Raw genomic sequence first — 18,551 nt, 5'->3', positions numbered from 1 at the left:
CATGTAAGCGTATATAAGTGTGTAGACTTGCGGAAATAAAGAGAGAGAAGAGAGAGAAGATGCATCTGAACCAGGGCATCTTGTCATCCTTGTGGGACAAGGGCAATATGTATGTATAAACATATCCTGTCCTGGTTTCCTAGAGTCAAGGAAAACTAGAGCTGGACAGTAGAGCAGTAAAAACAGATTTCACGTGGGAACTATAGCAGTATATGAAAAGAGACCTCAGTATAGAACTGGGGTCAGTTCCTAATATAGCATGGACAATGGACAAGTGATGATTTATAGTTAAGGGGCAAGTTGGGTTGAAGGCTGGGGTTGTCAGTGGTTGGAAAATTACTAAAAGGAAACATCAAGGGTAGGGAGATTCTGGCTAAGCTGAATTATCAGGATTATTGCTGAAAGCAGTCAAGGTTGACTGGGTATCATCTGGGAGATTGTGGGGGATGAAGAATTTGGTCAGATATTGAGAGTGATAAAAACTGATGATGGGGATTCTGGCTAAACCAACTTAGCAGTATTCTTGCTAACAACTGAGCTCTTAAGGACAATGCCCAAGTATCAGGCCCAGTTGAAAGAGTGGCTTAAAGGAACCTGCTTAACGTTAGGTGAAGGAGAGGCCACTGGTCACTAGCAAGTCAAGTACTTTCCAGTGAGTTTCATCCATGTGGCAAAAAGGGCAAAATATATTTTTTTAAAGATTGATGGATTTGAGAGAGAGAGAAAGCAAGTGAGGGGAAGAGCAGGGGGAAAGAGGGGGGATAAGTGCTGAGTGCCGAGCCTGACACGGGGCTCTATCTCATGGCCACAAGATCATGAGTGGAGCTGAAACCAAGAGTTGGATGCTTAAATGACTGAGCCCCCCAGGCATCCTATGGGCAAACGATTTTTACACATACTATCTGAGTCCTCTCAAAAGGACTCAGAAAATTGTATTTCATTATCTTATTGAACTGATCTGGCTCAGTCTCCCTCCCTCAGACAAAGACCTATCAAGAGCTGACCCATCTAAGAGTATCAGATTCGCATTAACCAAGCTCAGGAGACTGAACCAAACAGACTGCCTACTTACTATTAATTCATAAGTAGAAATTGAGTGAGCATGTCTAAGGGGATGATAGGTTATATGAAAATTCACTCTCCTTACAAGCAGATAGATGATAAATCACATCATAAAAAGCTGCTTAGCAAACATGTTAAAAAAAGAAACAAGTGCAAAATAGAGTCATTTCTGGCTTCACAGGTGAATTCTATCAAACATGTAAAGAAGAGTTAATACTATTCTTCTCAAACTATTCCAGAAAATAGAAGAGGAAGTAAAGCTTCCAAATTCATCCTATGAGGCCAGCATTACCCTGATACCAAAACCGGATAAAGTCACTAAACAAGAGAGAGAGAGAGAGGGAGAGAGAGAGATATCTCTGATGAACATAGATGCTTAAATCCTCAAAAAAATATCAGTAAACCAAATCCAGCTATACATTAAAAAAAATCATTCTCCCTGATCAAGTGGGATTTATTCCTGGGATGTAAAGGTGGTTCAATGTTCACAAACTAATCAATATGACACGTTATATCAATATGAGAAAGGATAAAAACAATGTGATCATTTTAAAAGATATAGAAAAAAACATTTGACAAGGTACAATATTCATTCATGATAACCCTCAAAAAATAAGTTTAGTGGGAAGAGACATCAATATAATAAAGGCTACCTATAAAAAAAACTCAGAACTAACATCATCTTCAATGAGGAAAAACTGAGAGCTTTTCCCATAAGATCAGGAACAAGACAGGATATCTACTCACCATTCAACATAGTACTAGATGTTTTAGCCACAGCAATTAGACAAGAAAAAGAAACAAAAGGCATCCAAATTGGTAAGGAAGAGGTAAAACTTCCACTGTATGCAGATGACATGATACTATATATTAAAAACCCTAAAGACTCCACCAAAAAAACTAGAACTGATAAATGAATCAGGAGAGTCACAGTATGCAAAATCAGTGCACAGAAATCTGTTGCATTTCTATAAATCAATAATGTGGTAGCAGAAAGAGAAATTAAGAAAACAATCCCAGGGCACCTGGGTGGCTCAGCTAGTTAAGCAACTGCCTTCAGCTCAGGTCATGATCCTGGAGTCCCAGGATCAAGTCCCACATCAGGCCCTCTGCTCATCAGGGAGCCGGCTTCTCCTTCTGCCCCTCGTCCCTTTCATGCTCTCTCTCTCTCAAATAAATAAAATCTTTAAAAAAAAATTAAAAAAGAAAACAATCTCATTACAATTGCATCAAAAATAATAAAATACCTAGGAATAAACCTAACCAAAGAGAGAAAAGACCTGTATTCTGAAAACTATAAAATATTGATGAAATAAATCGAAGATAACACAAACAAGTGGGAAATCTCCCATGCTCATGGATAGGAAGAACAAATTGTTAAAATGTCCACTACCCAAAGCAATCTATGAATTTAATGCAATCTCTATAAAAATACCAACAGCATTTTTCACAGAACTAGAACAAACAATCCTAAAATTTGTATGGAACCAAGAAGACCTCAAATAGCCAAAGCATTCTTGAAAAAGAACAAAACTGGAGGTATCACGATCCCAGATTTCAAAATTGAAAATAGACATGAACAGACATAACTCCAAGGAAAACATACAAATGGCCAACAGACCCACAAAAAGATGCTCAACATCACTCATCATCAGGGAAATGCAAATCAAAACCACAATGAGATATTACCTTATACCTATCAGAATGGCTGGTGCCAAAGAAAGGAAATAACAAGTGTTGGTGAGGATGTGGGTGAAAAGGAACCCTCAGGTACTGTTGTGGGAATTCAAACTGGTACAGCCACTGTGGAAAACACTGTGGAAGTTACTCAAAAATTAGAAATAGAATTACCATATGACCTAATAAATCCACTACTGAGTATTTACCCAAAGAAAATGAAAACACTAATTTGAGAGCCTTTTGCAACTTTTGGAGAATATGTACTAAATAAAGCCAAGATTTACTAAAACATGTCTCTTTTTATTCTATTTTGAACACATTTTTATTTAAGAAGTCACTGTTATTCAGGTATCAGTTGAAATGTTTTATTTCTTAAAGTATTTTTTTAACTAATTCAAATACTTTTATATTTCAAGTTTGGTATTCTAGTCTTAGATTTAAAATGCACTTTTCCTGAGTAATTTTCTCCTAAATATTCAAAGGAAAATATTTTCATAGAGTACGTTGAAAATTAGGAAAATCAAGGGTTCTGGTTCTATCAGGTGTAGTGTTTAGAGAGTTATTTTGATAAAATCCAGTAGCTCTGATATGGTTTGAAAATACTTGGTCTCTTGGAGTATAATTGCAGGGAAAAAACTGTGGCTTAGGTAAAAATTCACCATAATTACTTGAATTGGTTTTATACATAATCATCTTAGGTTTTGATAGTGAGGTAGCTGTATAGAGTGTCTTTGGGTCCAACATACATGAAAACACAGGATTTCCAGGATTCACACAAGGAGGAACTTGTTCAGGTTTCACTTCTGTTCCTGAATTTGAAGCTGAAGCACATTTCTTGTCCTAAAATACAAACATATCAAATCATTCTCAATTATAAAATTTTGGGAAAAAAATTAAAATTAGCACCAACCCTGTCATACCACTCACAAAAATTAACTTAAAATGAATTAAAGACTTAAATGTAAGCCCTGAAAGCACAAAGCTCCTAGAAAAGAACACAGGGGGAAAGCTCTTTGATGTTCTTGGTATAAATTTTTTGGATATGACAACAAACGCATAAGCAACAAAAGCAAAAATGACAAGTGAGACTGCATCAAACTGAAAAGCTTCTGCACAGCAAAAGAAGTAGTCAGCAGAATGAAGAGACAACCTACATAATGGGAGAAAATATTTGAAAATCATATTGATAAGGGATTAGTATCCAAAATATACAAGGAATTCATACAATGCAGTAACAAAACATAACGTGATTAAAAATGAGCAGAGGATCTGAATAGATATTTTTCCAGACAAGATGACAAATGGCCATCAGGAACATGAGAAGTTGTTTAACATCATTAATTATCAGAGAAAAGCAAATTAAAACCACAGTGAGGTACAACCTCATGCCTATATTAGAATGGCTTGTGTCAAATAAGTGTTGGCAAGGATATGAAGAAAAGGAAACCCCTTGTGCACTGTTTGTGGGAATGCAAACTGGTACAGTCACTATAGAAAACAGTTTGGAGATTCCTCAAAAAATTATAATTAGTATTACCATATGATCCAGCAATCCCAGTTTGGGGTATATGCCCAAAGGAAGTTAAATCAGTATCTCAAAGGGATATCTGCACCCCCATGTTTGTTGCAGCACTATTCACAATAATAGCAAAGATATGGAAACAATCTATGTGTCCATTAATGCAATAATGGATAGAGATGTAGTATACTATATTCTCATGAATATATACATACATAAGTATTAATCATCCATAAAAAAGAAGGAAATCCTGCCATTTCAGACAACATGGAGGGCGTTATGCTTAGTGAACTAAGTCAGACAAAGAATATGAGAATCTCACATATATATGAATCTAAAATTTTAAAGTCAAACTCATTGAAACAGAAGAATGATGATTTCCAGGGTATGGGGGAAATGGAAAGATGTTGGTCAATGAATACAAACTTCCAGTTATAAGAAGAATAAGTTCAAGGGATTTAATGTACAGCATGATAAGTATAGTTACCAATACTTTATTATATACTTGAAAGTTGCTAGAGAGTAGATTTTTTTTTTAATACTTTTTTTATTTTTTATAAACATATATTTTTATCCCCAGGGGTACAGGTCTGTGAGAGAGTAGATTTTAAATGTTCTCACCACAAAATAACTTTAATTATGTGAGGTGATGAATGTGCTAATCTTATTATGGTAATCATTTCACAGTGCATACAGGTCTCAACTGGTAATAAAAGACTGGGATCGTTCACTGCATATTTTCAGACCATAGTTCTTTTGAAACTTGAACTTAATCACAAGAGGAAATTTGGAAGAAAACAAATACATGGAGGTTAAAGAGCATCCTACTAAAGAATGAATCGGTCAACTAGGGAATTAAAGAAGAATTTAAAAAATTAATAGAAATAAATGAAAATGAAAAAAAAAACTGTTCAAAACCTTTGGGATGCTGCAACAGCGATTCTAAGAGGGAAGCATATAGCAATGCAAGCCTTTCTTAAGAAACAAGAGAGGTCTCAAATACACAACCTGACCTTAGACCTAAAGGAGCTGGAGAAAGAACAACAAATAAAGCCTAAACCCAGCAGGAGAAGAGAATTAATAAAGATTAGAGCAGAAATCACTTAAATAGAAACCAAAAGAACAATAGAACAGATCGACTTAACTAGGAGCTTGTTCTTTGAAAGACTGATAAACCCCTGGCCAGGCTTATCAAAAAGGAAAGAGAAAGGACCCAAATAAATAAAATCATGAATGAAAGAGGAGAGGTCACAACCAACACTGAAGAAATACAAACAATTATAAGAACATATTAAGAGCAACTATATGCCAACAAATTAGGCAATCTGGTAGAAATGGATACATTCCTAGAGACACATAACCTTCTGAAATTGAAACAGGAAGAAATAGAAAACCTGAACAGATCCATAAGCAGCAAGGAAATTGAAGCAGTAATCAAAAATCTCCCAACAAACAAGAGTCCAGGGCCTGATGGCTTCCCAGAGGAATTCTATCCAGTATTTAAAGAAGGAGTAACTCCTAGTCTTCTGAGGCTGTATCAAAAAATAGAAATGGGAGGAACACTTCCAAACTCATTATATGAGGCCAGCATTGCCTTGATCCCAAAACCAGACAAAGACCTAACCAAAAAGGAGAATTACAGACCAATATCCCTAATGAACATGGATGCCAAAATTTTCACCAAGATCCTAGCCAATAGGATCCAACAATGCATTAAAAGGATTATTCACCACAAACAAGTAGGATTTATTCCTGGGCTTTAAGGGTGGTTCAACATCTGCAAATCAATTGGTGCGATATACTATGTTAATAAAAGAACAAGAACCATATGATCCTCATAATGCAGAAAAATATCTGACAAAGTACAGCATCCTTTCTTGATTAAAACTCTTTACAGTGTAGGGATAGAGAGAACATACCTCAATATCATAAAAGTCATATATGAAAAGCCCACAGTAAAACCAATCTCAACATGGAAAAACTGAGAGCTTTTCCCCTAAGGTTAGGAACACAGGAGGAACACTATCATCACTATTGTTCAACCCAGTACTAGAAGTCCTAGCCTCAGCAATCATACAGCAAAAATAAATAAAAGGCATCCAAATCAGCAACGAAGTCAAATTCTCACTCTGCACAGATGACTTGATACTCTATGTGGAAAACCCAAAAGGCTTCATCTCAAATTGTTGGCACTCATACAGGAATTCAGCAATGTGGCAGGACATAAAATCAATGTACAGAAATTAGTTGGATTTCTATATACTAACGATGGGACAAAAGAAAGAGAAATTAGGGAAGCAATCTCATTTATAATTGCACCAAAAACCATAAGATACCTAGGAATAAACCTAACCAAAGAGGCAAAGGATCTGTACTCAGAAAACTATAGAACACTCATGAAAGAAATTGAGGAAGAAACAAAGAAATGGAAAAAAGTTCCATGCTCATGGATTAGAGGAACAAATATTGTTAAAATGTCTATGCTACCTAGAGCAATCTACACATTCAATGCAACCCCTACCAAAATACCATCAACTCTTTTCACAGAGCTGCTGGAATAAATAATTCTAAAATTTGTATGGAACATTAAAGACCCTGAATAGCCAGAGGAATGTTGAAAAAGAAGACCAAAGCTGATGGCATCACAATTCTGGGCTTCAAGCTCCATTACAAAGCTGTAATCATCAAGACAGTATGGTACTGGCACAAAAAAAGACACATAGATCAATGGAACAGAACAGAAAACCCAGAAATGGACCCTCAACTCTATAGTCAACTAATCTTCGACAAAGCAGAAAAGACTATCCAAAGGAAAAAAGATAATCTCTTCAACAACTGTATTGGGAAAATTGGACAGCCACATGCAGAAGAATGAAATTGGGCCATTTTCTTATACCATACACAAAAGTAGACGCAAAATGGATGAAAGACCTAAATGTGAGACAGGAACCCATCAAAATCCTAGAGGAAAACATAGGCAGTAATCTCTTTGATATCAGCCACAGCAACTTCTTTCAAGATATGTCTCCAAAGGCAAAGGAAACAAAAGCAAAAATGAACTTTTGGGACTTCATCAAAATCAAAAGCTTCTGCACAGCAAAGGAAACAGTCAAGAAAACAAAGAAGCAACCCACGGAATGGGAGAAGATATTTGCAAATGACAGTACAGACAAAAGGTTGATATCCAGGATCTATAAAGAACTCCTCAAACTCAACACACACAAAACAGACAATCATATCAAAAAATGGGCAGAAGATATGAACAAACACTTCTCCAATGAAGACATACAAATGGCTATCAGACACATGAAAAAATGTTCATCATCACTAGCCATCAGGGAGATTCAAATTAAAACCACATTGAGATATCACCTTACACCAGTTACAATGGCCAAAATTAGCAAGACAGGAAACAACATGTGTTGGAGGGGATGTGGAGAAAGGGGAACCCTCTTCCACTGTTGGTGGGAATGCAATTTGGTGCAGCCTCTTTGGAGAACAGTGTGGAGATTCCTCAAGAAATTAAAAATAGAGCTTCCCTATGACCCTGCAATTGCACTACTGGGTATTTACCCCAAAGATACAGACGTAGTGAAAAGAAGGGCCATCTGTACCCCAACATTCATAGCAGCAATGGCCACGGTCACCAAACTGTGGAAAGAACCAAGATGCCCTTCAACAGACGAATGGATAAGGAAGACGTGGTCCATTTACACTATGGAGTATTATGCCTCCATCAGAAAGGATGAATACTCAACTTTTGTAGCAACATGGATGGAACTGGAAGAGATTATGCTGAGTGAAATAAGTCAAGCAGAGAGAGTCAATTATCATATGGTTTCACTTGTTTGTGGAGCATAACAAATAGCATGGAGGACATGGGGAGATAGAGAGGAGAAGGGAGTTGGGGGAAATTGGAAGGGGAGGTGAACCATGAGAGACGATGGACTCTGAAAAACAATCTGAGGGTTTTGAAGGGGTGGGGGGTGGGAGGTCACAGTACCAGGTGGTGGGTATTATAGATGGCACGGATTGCATGGAGCACTAGGTGTGGTGCAAAAATAATGAATACTGTTATGCTGAAAATAAACTAAAAAATAAATTTAAAAAATTTAAACAAGGGGCACCTGGGTGGCTCAGTGGGTTAAGCCGCTGCCTTCAGCTCAGGTCATGATCTCAGAGTCCTGGGATCGAGTTCCGCATCGGGCTCTCTGCTCGGCAGAGAGCCTGCTTCCCTCTCTTTCTCTCTCTGCCTGCCTCTCTGTCTACTGTGATCTCTCTCTGTCAAATAAATAAATAAAATCTTTAAAAAAAAAATTTAAACAAAACAAAACAAAACAAAATCCTAGAGGAGAACACAGGCAGCAACCTCTGTGATTGCAGCCCCAGCAACCTTTTGCTAGAAATGTTCCAAAGGCAAAGGAAACAAAAGCAAAAATGAACTATTGGGATTTCATCAAGATAAAAAGCTTTTGCACAGCAATGTAAACAGTCGATAAAACCAAAAGACAACCGATAGAATGGGAGAAGATACCAGCAAATGTCTTACCAGATAAAGGACTAGTATCCAAAATCTACAAAAACCAACAACAACAACAACAACAAACCCCAAACTTATCAAACTCAACATCCAATGAACAAATAATCCAATCAAGAAATGGGCAGAAGACATGAGCAGACAGTTCTTCAAAGAAGACATCCAGGTGGCCAACAGACACTTGAAAAGATGCTCCACCTCACTTGACATCAGGAAATACAAATCAAAACCACAATGAGATACCACCTCACACCGGTCAGAATGGCTTAAATTAATGAGTCAGGAAATGACAGTGAGGATATGGAGAAAGGGGAGAAAGGGAAACCCTTTTACACTGTTGGTGGGAATGCAAGCTGGTGCAGCCAGTCTGGAAAACAGTATGGAGGTTCTTCAGAAAGTTAGAATTACAGTAAACCAAATCTAGTCGAAACAAGAGAAATTAACTGATAAACTTTGTTGGCATAATTTGTACCACCCAATCAGGAAATGTTAGGGTCTACCATGAATCTTTTTGACTTCCAGGATAATTGTTACATACTTAGAACTAAAATACTCATTCTTTTACTTTATGTCATAGGTTACTGCAGTTTTCTTATTTGGGTTTCACCCTCTTCATATCTGATATTCTTAAAATGTGGAGTTCAAATTAGATACAATTAAAAGAACAATAGAAGAATTATACAAAGAACAATAGAAGGATTATTTTAAGTGCCCTATCAGGTTACACACAGGATCAGCAAATATTATTAAGGATTAAAAGGTTAATTAAAAGTGTAAATGATTCTTCTAAAATTGAAGGTCTTAAAAAATTGGACTGTGAAAGTGCCTTGAATGGAATAAAAATCTACAAAGAGATCATATTAGTGGTAAAGACCACTAATGTAATTTTCAGGCTCCCCTGGAATTAGAGGAAAGCCAATCCACTGGGGTTTTTCAAACTCTTTCTTATAAACATGTACACATTTTTAAAAGATAAATAAGAACAAGTCATTGAGATAATAAAAATGCTCTTTATGGGAGCTGTAGTTTTAAAGTTAAGTTTTTTTTTTCTTTTTTTGATGTTGTGTCACAGGTGATGTTAACTATAACAACACCAAAAGCAAAAAAAACCCCCAAAGTCTAATTTTGAGGCACCTTTTTGTTTCTGCTCAGGCCCATCATTCTCTTTGTTAATGCTTCTTTTTGTCTTTTTTTTTTTTTTTTTTTTTTTTTTTTTTTTTTGTGCCACATTGGCGGACAGAACCTTGTTTAACCCTAAACCTTAACTTGCTACGTTTCCCTCAAAAGTGAATACAAGTGCACTGTATTATTCTTTTTTCCCCTCCTATCCTTTTTGAACAAAGCAGTGTAAGGAAAATGTAAAATTAACAAGGTACGTTTTTCTCATTTAAAGCCATCACCGCAGTTGTACATCATCCCGTCATTTCATACTTCCAGAGGCAACTCTGGCTCAACGCGATGCATTTACGTCTGTGTAGCCCAGTGGTTGTCTAGAAAGGTGTTTCTTGGAGGTGGGGCGAGTGGCGGTGCGTGGCGCCCAAATTTATAGCGAGGAATACCAGCTGTCAAAAACATTCAGCCCTCTGCCCAAACCCACCCAGTCGTACTCGGTCATTCTCGGTATCTTCTCTACTATTCGGCCAACGCAGTCTTCTCCGGCAGCGGATAGCAAGACGACCAGGGAGCGCGCAGAGGAGCGGCCTTTCTACTACATCCAATTAAAGCCGCAGAGAATAGGAACCATTCGCAAGATCTATCGGGATCTACTAATCCGCCTAATCCAGGGAGCCGCCCTCCGGGTGAAACCGCGAATCCTTTAGAGTGGTGGTCTCCATAGCAACCGGCCGCGGAGCCGCTTTCGCGCCGGGGCCCGGATGTTGTGAGGATCGTAGCCGCCCTGCCTAGCTTCCTGCTGCCATCCCCGGCCGGCGGCGCTCCTCTTCGGGAGTCGTAGTTCTTCCCTCCTCCCGTGCCCTACATGAGGAGCGGGAGGGACTACGAGTCCCGTCATGCGCTGCGGCGCTCCGCCGGCCGCCGCCTCGCGGCTGTGGACGCCTGCGAGCAGGTTGTTGTTTTTAAGTGAGGCGTCACTGTGCTCGGAGCTGTGACCGCCGCCACCGCGACAGTCAACACAGTCGGGCGGAGGTGGCGCTGCCCGTTGAGGTACGGCCCTGGGCTGGTTGGGACCCCGGGAGAGGAGTCTCGGCCGCCTGTCGGGGCCCTGTCCGCTGTTGAGTTGTGTGGCGGGGGCAGAGGCGGTGTCTTTGAGGCAGGGGCTGCTCTGACAGGGGCTGCCCAGGCTGGGACTGCCCCGGCTGGGACTGACTCCGGCGGGAGCAGGTGCAAGGGTGGTCTGGAGCCGGGCGCTGAGGCGTAGGGTCGGGAGGTCTCGCACCCTCCGATCCCTGCTTGCGAACCGGAGCGGCGTACTAGGCGACTGGGGGAGCTGATGGCCGGGGGGACCCTTCTTTCACAAGGCTGGCTTGGGCGCTTCTTGGTCTTGATTGATGAGAATCCATATGGTAAGATGTGATGTGCGTCACCCGGCCGGTTTTTTCAGCAGGCCCCTCTCTTGGTGACGTTTGAGCCCCGTGATGCCAGGAATAGGTGGATTAAATATTAAATAATGCAGCTGAGATTGCTGCTTATACGCCAGGCTGATAATGATCAGATCCCCTTCCTATCCTTTTCCGCCTCACGCGGCCCACTTCTTAATCGATAACTTCTCTCTAGCAGCTGTCCACACAGTTCCTCGTGTGCTCTACATGTTTATCTTTTTTTGATGAATCCATCTCTGCCATTGGGAGCGGCAATTTTAACGAACTCAGTCAGTTATGGTAGTTGAGTGGGTGAAGTTTGCACCGCTTCACAATTGCTTTATTTAAAGACGAAGGGGAGCTTTCTTGTAGCTAGAAGAGGTAACTTACTTGAGTCCTGCGAATTTTAGATTTGCCTCCTCCAATAGGGTTACCTCCATTGGATAGTGCTTGAACTGTGTCTGTTAGCGCTTCATATTTTGGGTTTAAGGTTTGAATCTTATTAGGTCCCATATTTTTCAGGGGGATACAATCTATCACACCTTGGACGCTAGTGTCAATGGTTTACTATTCTTTGCTGAGTTCTCATCATAAAGGTGAAGGGATAGGAGAAAGCAAGGGTATTATTTTATTGCGTAATTTTTAACCCTTTAAGCGAAGGATAGGATCCTAATTAAAGAAGTTACTAAATAAAAACCATTCTTAAATAATATTCAGGGGTGTGGGAAATACTTTTGAAGTGAAAACAGGTTAGAAAATGGTATAATTCTGATTTTGTAAATGAAACTGTAGAACCAGAAGTGATCATGTCTACTAAAAATAAGCTCAGAAGATAGTTATAAAAGTGATCAGATGGTGAAACCGTAAATGGATTTTTCTTTATATTTTCTGGTATTTTCCAAATTTTCCAAGGAAAAGAACTTAATTAAAAAAAAAAAAAGGATACAGGTGCAGCAGTTCAATAGGTCCTTTAAACATTGCTTTAAAAAACAAACAACAAAGAACCTACACAGAGACCCTGTTACTGCATCAACAGATTATATAAATAACAATTTAAACCTAAATTATTTGTGTGGAAGGGGCAAGAAATGCATTTGTTGGATTAAAAAGGAAAAAAAAACCCAGATATAACAATAATTCTTAATATCTGCATGTCTCATTTTAATCTATTTTCATTTTGCATGATAAAATCAAGGAGAAAAGTGCTTAGTCTTTAGTTAAGGCAGTGCAATGTTGATTATTCCTGTAAATCTATCAGGTGACAAAATATGGGCATATTAATCTGAAAAGATCTAGAGGTAGGAGAATTTTAAATTTAAATTTATTTCCAGTGGAAATAAAGAAGTAAATGAATGATAAAATGTGGACTTTTAAGGCTTGTTTTCATTAAATCATGTTGACTACGATGTTTTATACGGTACTGATATTTTGGATTGTGTTTACTTTTATTTCCTGTTATTGATATGTTGTATATGAATGGGTAAGAAGCATATTATTTAGCCCACATTTTGTTTTCTGTCCTAAGGAAAGGGTCACATTGGTCTTCTGTAGGAATATTCTATGTATTTTTGCAATTATCAGCCCTGAAAAATTGAGGTTAAGCCTCAACTCCCAAGTTTCTGTTAAGTCTTAATACAATATCCATTCTAAAGCTTCTTTGTTTTTTAAGCTATAGTATTCATATTTTATTTTCTTTGAAGCTTTGCTTCCTCCTCAAGTTTCAGTTCCTTTTTGCTATTTTGTATCTTTTAATTTTGTATATATTGTCTATTGTGTTAGTTCAGTATCTTACTAGATATTTGAGTCCATTTACAGGGCATAAGAAACATAATTGATGAACATGTTTGATTTACTAACCTGTTACACAGTATTATAGTCTCAGTTGTGTAGTTGCATTCTTATCTTAAGTTAAAGACTTAAAAAAGCTAGATAAGTATGAACTGCTAAGATCCTAGAGCAGTAGTTTCTGACATGTAAAGAACATGGACAGAGCAGCAAGGCCTGTTAAGCCCAGGATATTTTAAAACAGAATATGCAGACTCATCTAACAATGCAGAACTACTAGAGGCTGGATTGTTTGCATGTTTATGTGTGGTTAGGTGAGGAAGTTGCCATAATGTATGTAATAACTTACATTTTAAAGAACTTCCTTGCAGGCAGTTTTACAGTTTTGACTAGATTAAAACAAATTAGAGATATTAGTGTGTTTCAAAGGTCATGTCCAATATACTGCACCAGATAAATTTGAAAAAAGTTTCTAAATTTGGGTTCTAAGATGAAATTTAGCCCTATAATGTGGGAAGGATTGGAAGTAAGTGGTAAGTTTAGGAATTTTCTTTCTTTCTTTCTTCTTCTTCTTCTTTTTTTTTTTTTTTAAGGACGTCTGATATGTGGAAACTTTGTTTAAGGGCCAGTTGGTTTTTTGAAGTAAGTATTAAAAATGAATAAAGTGAGGCAAAGATTTTCTTTCTTTACTACAGGAAGTCAGAAATCTAATTTTTCTTTAGTATTTGTCCGTAAATCACTATCCTAAAAACCTTCTGTCTGGTTCATACTACCATCATGATGAAATTACTGTAAAAAGAGCATTGTATTGGGAATCAGGATGTTTAATGATGTTGAGCACATGATTTGTGACTCTGTCTTGTTTCCATGTGTACATTGTACATAATAGCCAGTTGCCATACTTGATGGTGTATTTGTGAAGCTCAAATCAGGTATGAAAATGACATCACTTTGTAAGTGGCAGAGTGATCTGCCCATGCAAAGTATTATTGGCCTACATAAGTAACATTTATATAAAGTATATTGTGCATTTGAAGTGTGATAAGAATGTGATAGGGTTTTTTTTTTTTTTTTTTTTTTTGACTGGGAAGTTTGATGGAACAGTGAAATGGTATCTTAATTTGATATTTTGGTAGATCTTTTGGCTTTTCTAGGTTGGAGGAAACTTGGCCCCTGTCCTGACTGTGACTTTGCACTCTGCTGCATTAAAGGTCCTGAAACTGCAGTGTGCTTTTAAAAGAGTAGTTTTAATTTTGGTTTCGGGTTTTTTTTTAATTGCACATCTAAAGTCTAAGGAAAATCATCAGTGTAACTTCTGACAGTAGGAAGTAGATGTTTTTAATGTTCTAAATGTGTTTTATGTTGTAAAATGTTACTTTAAGTTGACTTCATGACATTGAGCCTACACTGAATATGAAATCCTAGGTCCTTTGAGAGATACTTGCATGTGTAAGCATTGATTTTTCAGAAATAGTTTGGAGCTTAGATATCTTCTTTTGGGGAAGTCATCCCTGCCTATACAGCATCTGACCCTTGAGATTAACTTTACCTAAGGTGGGCATACAGAACATTCAAGTAAAAAAGTGTTTCAGAAACTTTTCTGAGGACTTTTTGAGAGTACATGTAAGTGAAAGTGAAAGGCAAAGTAATATAATATGTATCATGCATGGGTTAGTGACAGCTGTTTATATGATTAGTTGATAACTCAGTATCTTTACTAACATTTTCTAAAATTCTACTAAAAAGTAACAGTGGATGTATATTTAATTGTTCAGTGTTTTTAAAAATGGAAAACAATAGAGGTGTAAAATCCCTTTGTTTTTCATAGAATTAGGGTGAAATAAAAGGTATAGATATGTGATGAATATGTATTTTTAATAAGCAAAAATGAATTATTTTTTAAAAATTTGAGAATAGAGGAAAACAAAGAGGCAAAACCCAATAGTTTTACTTACTTATTCATGAAAGGGAATAAGGGGCCACCAGGGGCTCATGGTGCCCAAGTGAGTATGGAGCCTTGGTCAAGTTTATATATATGTTGTCTCTTTAAGGCTCCTCCAGAATTAAGATAAAACAGTCTTTGAAAGCCAGGATTTTTTTTCTCAGAATGAGTGTAGCTGGTGAAAGGAATGTTTACATACTAATAGGCATATTAATTTCCCCACAGTGTTTGAATTCATATTGCTGACTCACTTCATTTCACACTTTTTTATCAAAGGTGTGGCTTCTTTTAGATGGAAGCAAAAAAAGAGTACTTTCATCTTCAAATATGGTAGTGGTTGCTTTTGTTTCCTAATTTGAGGGATGTTACATCATTGAAGGAAACCTGTGAAGAAATTGTGTATTGACTCACTTCTTAGTTTATTGTCTACATCAGAAGGTTAATCTGCTGCCTGTAACCATGTTGGTGCCTTTTTCTGGGCAGGCATAAAGTGAAATTACTTCTCTGTTCTAGATTTTTTTTTTCCAGATACCTGTCTTTAGTGATAGATTTCAGTGTTTTAAATGAAATTCCACCCCATTAGAACTAGGAGAGGGCAACTTACTATAGGTGGGTTATGGTTATCTTTGCATCCACCCATATGATGAATATAGTAGCCAAGAGGCAGGGCAACCATAGGATCACATAATTACCATAATTACTGCATTGTGGACTCATCAAAGCCCGATTTTCATCAAAATGTCAATTTTCCACTGTAAATTTCTCATACCGCGGATAGTAAATATTTTTCTGACTCCTTTCGGCCCTTTGTCTTGAAGAAACTGGTCATCCAGAAGATGATTGGATTTGTATCAGTCATATACTATACCTAAAATTGGGTTTGTATTTTTATTTTAGAAAAGAAAATATTTTTTCTGCTGACTATAGAGTTAATAAATGGTCATTGAAAATTTAGAAGATAAATATAATTTTGGTATTTTTTAAGATTTGAAAGATACTCTAAAATTTTAGTATTGCATGTCAATTAATATAAATAGCATTTTACTATACATGTTTGTCTTGCTTTTAAAAATATATTGATATTTCTCCATGTCAAAGCATGTTGATCTAGTCTGTCTTTTTAATGGTTGCATTAATTATAATACTACAAATTTTTATTTTAATAAATTCACTCTTGGTAGACCTTCTACTTTCTAATTTTATATTGTAAAAGTTGTTCTATCAACAGTTCTTACACATATGTGTATATGTTTTCATATTCATATGAATATTACAATCAGATAAATTCTTAGAAATGAAATGAAAGGAAGTGAAAGAAAATTGGTGGATGGATACAGCTTATCTGCCTGTAGAATTTTGTTGTTAAAAATCACTGAAAGAAGAGGTGCCTGGCTGGTTCAGTCAGAACATGTGGCTCTTGATCTAGGGTTTGTGAGTTTTAGCCCCAAGTGGGGTGTAGAGATTACTTAAATAAAACTTAGAAAACGAATCACTGAAAGGATGATAATATACATTTCCACTGTTTACAGTTTCTGTTTTCCCCATATCTTATCTAACTTGCTAACTTGTTTAGTCTTTGTTAATTGGTTAGGTATTAAAATAGTCTTGCTTCTCTTCATGTTATTTGGTAGTAAGTTTGAGCATTTTTTCAGTATTGTATGTTATTTTTATGTTTTCTATAAATTGAGTATGTTGCTTGCTAAATTTGTCTTTATGTAAGATTTCCTTGAAGACTTTTCTTTCTTTTTAAAGTTTTAATTAGTTAATTAATCAATTTGATAGAGAGCACAAGCAGGGGGAGCAGCAGGGAGAGGGAGAAGCAGGATCCCCACTGAACAGGGAGACTGATGCGGGATTGGATCCCAGGACCCCCAGGATCATGACCTGAGCCAAAGGCTGACGCTTAACAGACTGAGCCATCCATGTACCCTGCTTGCTAAATTTTCTACTCAGTGTTTTAACCTTTTTCTTACTGGTTTATTGGTATGCTGGAAGTGTTTTGAAAACTCTTTCATACATGTCACAGATATTTTTCCCTAACAAGTGTATGATTTTTATATAAGATCTTTTCCTTTACAATTTCCGGGTTTTGTGTAAAGCTTAGAAAAAGATTGTGTTTTACCTCAGGATTATAAAGTGATTTTCCATTTTCTTTGAGTCTTTTTGTGGTTTAGTTTTGTATGTTTAAAACTTTAGGCCTATTTTACCAGGTGGTCTTAATGTTTTGTGAAGCCTTATATTAGTGTTGATCTCTCACAAGGCAAACAAAAGATGACATATTGAAAGTATTTTGTAATATCATGTTAGTGAAGTTTAATGGAGGCTTTGATTCCTGAATGATGCAACTTGGCAAAAAAATTTTTTTTTCCTTTGGGAAGGAGGATAGGAGAACAATGAAACTTGCTTTCTTTTTTAATTCAGAAGTATTTTATGTGAAAGTGGCTCTTGTATTTCTGCATCACTTTCATCCTCTACCTTTTACACCAATGGTGGGAAGCTTTTTTGTGTTGTGTTTTGAGCATAAAAAAGGCAGACAGCACTTAGTTCCCTATTCAGAATTGCCTGTCAAATCTTTTGTCCTTGATGTTTTTGGAAGGCCATTTAGTTTTCCCTTTGCTTGGTGAAAATATGTTGCAGGATTTATCTGCTGTAACAGTTTAAAAGTTCTATAGAAACTTACTCTTTTTCAAATAAAGGGTTTACCTGACCATTCTAGCCAGTAAGCTTGAAATCAACTTCCTTAGGGTAGTACTTATATTTCCCAAAACACAAAGGTCTAATGGGTACTAGGTGCTCTTAAACTACGTTTCTTTATTGCTAGAATTTGGGGACTGAAATAGGGTCCACATTGTAGATAGTAAAAAGAAAATTATAAACTGACCTATCACTTAAGATTAGACTACTTTGAAAAAAGGAAACAAATACAATGGAAGGTTCTTCCCTCCCACAATGAACAGATTGAAGACTCCTTAATTCCTGAAAAAGACACATTTCTCATCATCTAACTACTGAAGTATTTATGTCAAATTTTTTAGGAGGGGAGAAGGAGAGAGAGAATCTTAAGCAGGTTCTATGCCCAGCACAGAGCCCAGTGTGGGGCTGGATCTCACAACCCTGAGATCATGACCTGAGCCAAAATCAAGAGTCAGATGTTTAACCAACTGAACTACCAGGTGCCCCCTTGTCAGAATAATTTTTTAAACGTGAATTTGCCAAATTACCATAAAACGTAGTGACAGAACCATCTTAGTAATAAGTCTTTTTTTTTTTTTTTTTTTTTTTTTTTTTTTAGTGATCCAAGATTCATTGTTTATGCACCACACCCAGTACTCCATGAAATACGAGCCCTCTTTAATACCCAACCACCGGGCTCACCCAACCCCCTTCTCCTCTCCTCCAAAACCCTCAGTTTGTTTCTGAGAGTCCACAGTCTCTCATGGTTTGTCTCCCCCTCTGATTTCCCCCAAGTCCCTTCTCCTTTCCATCTCC

At 37.1% G+C, this 18,551-nt stretch overlaps 2 protein-coding genes across 3 annotated transcripts in view; one reads left to right on the top strand and one right to left on the bottom strand.

The window, feature by feature from the left end:
- Positions 1–3,093: 3,093 nt before the first annotated feature.
- Positions 3,094–10,580, bottom strand: PIERCE2 (piercer of microtubule wall 2). Its single transcript, XM_059180566.1, has 2 exons — positions 10,396–10,580; positions 3,094–3,582 (listed from the first exon to the last, which is right to left on the bottom strand). Exons 1-2 carry the CDS (start codon positions 10,411–10,413, stop codon positions 3,235–3,237), a joined length of 366 nt encoding a protein of 121 aa, XP_059036549.1. The 5' UTR covers positions 10,414–10,580; the 3' UTR covers positions 3,094–3,234.
- A 242-nt stretch (positions 10,581–10,822) lies between these two features.
- CCPG1 (cell cycle progression 1) overlaps positions 10,823–18,551 on the top strand; it is a 38,932-nt gene continuing 31,203 nt past the window's right edge. For both annotated transcript variants that reach the window (XM_059180563.1, XM_059180561.1), the window contains exon 1: positions 10,823–10,961. The gene's annotated coding sequence lies outside the window, so the exon portion shown is untranslated. The remainder of the gene's footprint in view (positions 10,962–18,551) is intronic.

Source organism: Mustela lutreola, chromosome 7, assembly GCF_030435805.1.
Source record: "Mustela lutreola isolate mMusLut2 chromosome 7, mMusLut2.pri, whole genome shotgun sequence".
Taxonomy (NCBI): domain Eukaryota; kingdom Metazoa; phylum Chordata; class Mammalia; order Carnivora; family Mustelidae; genus Mustela; species Mustela lutreola.
Note: the sequence above shows the minus strand (reverse complement) of the source record. Positions and strands in the feature narration are given on the sequence as shown.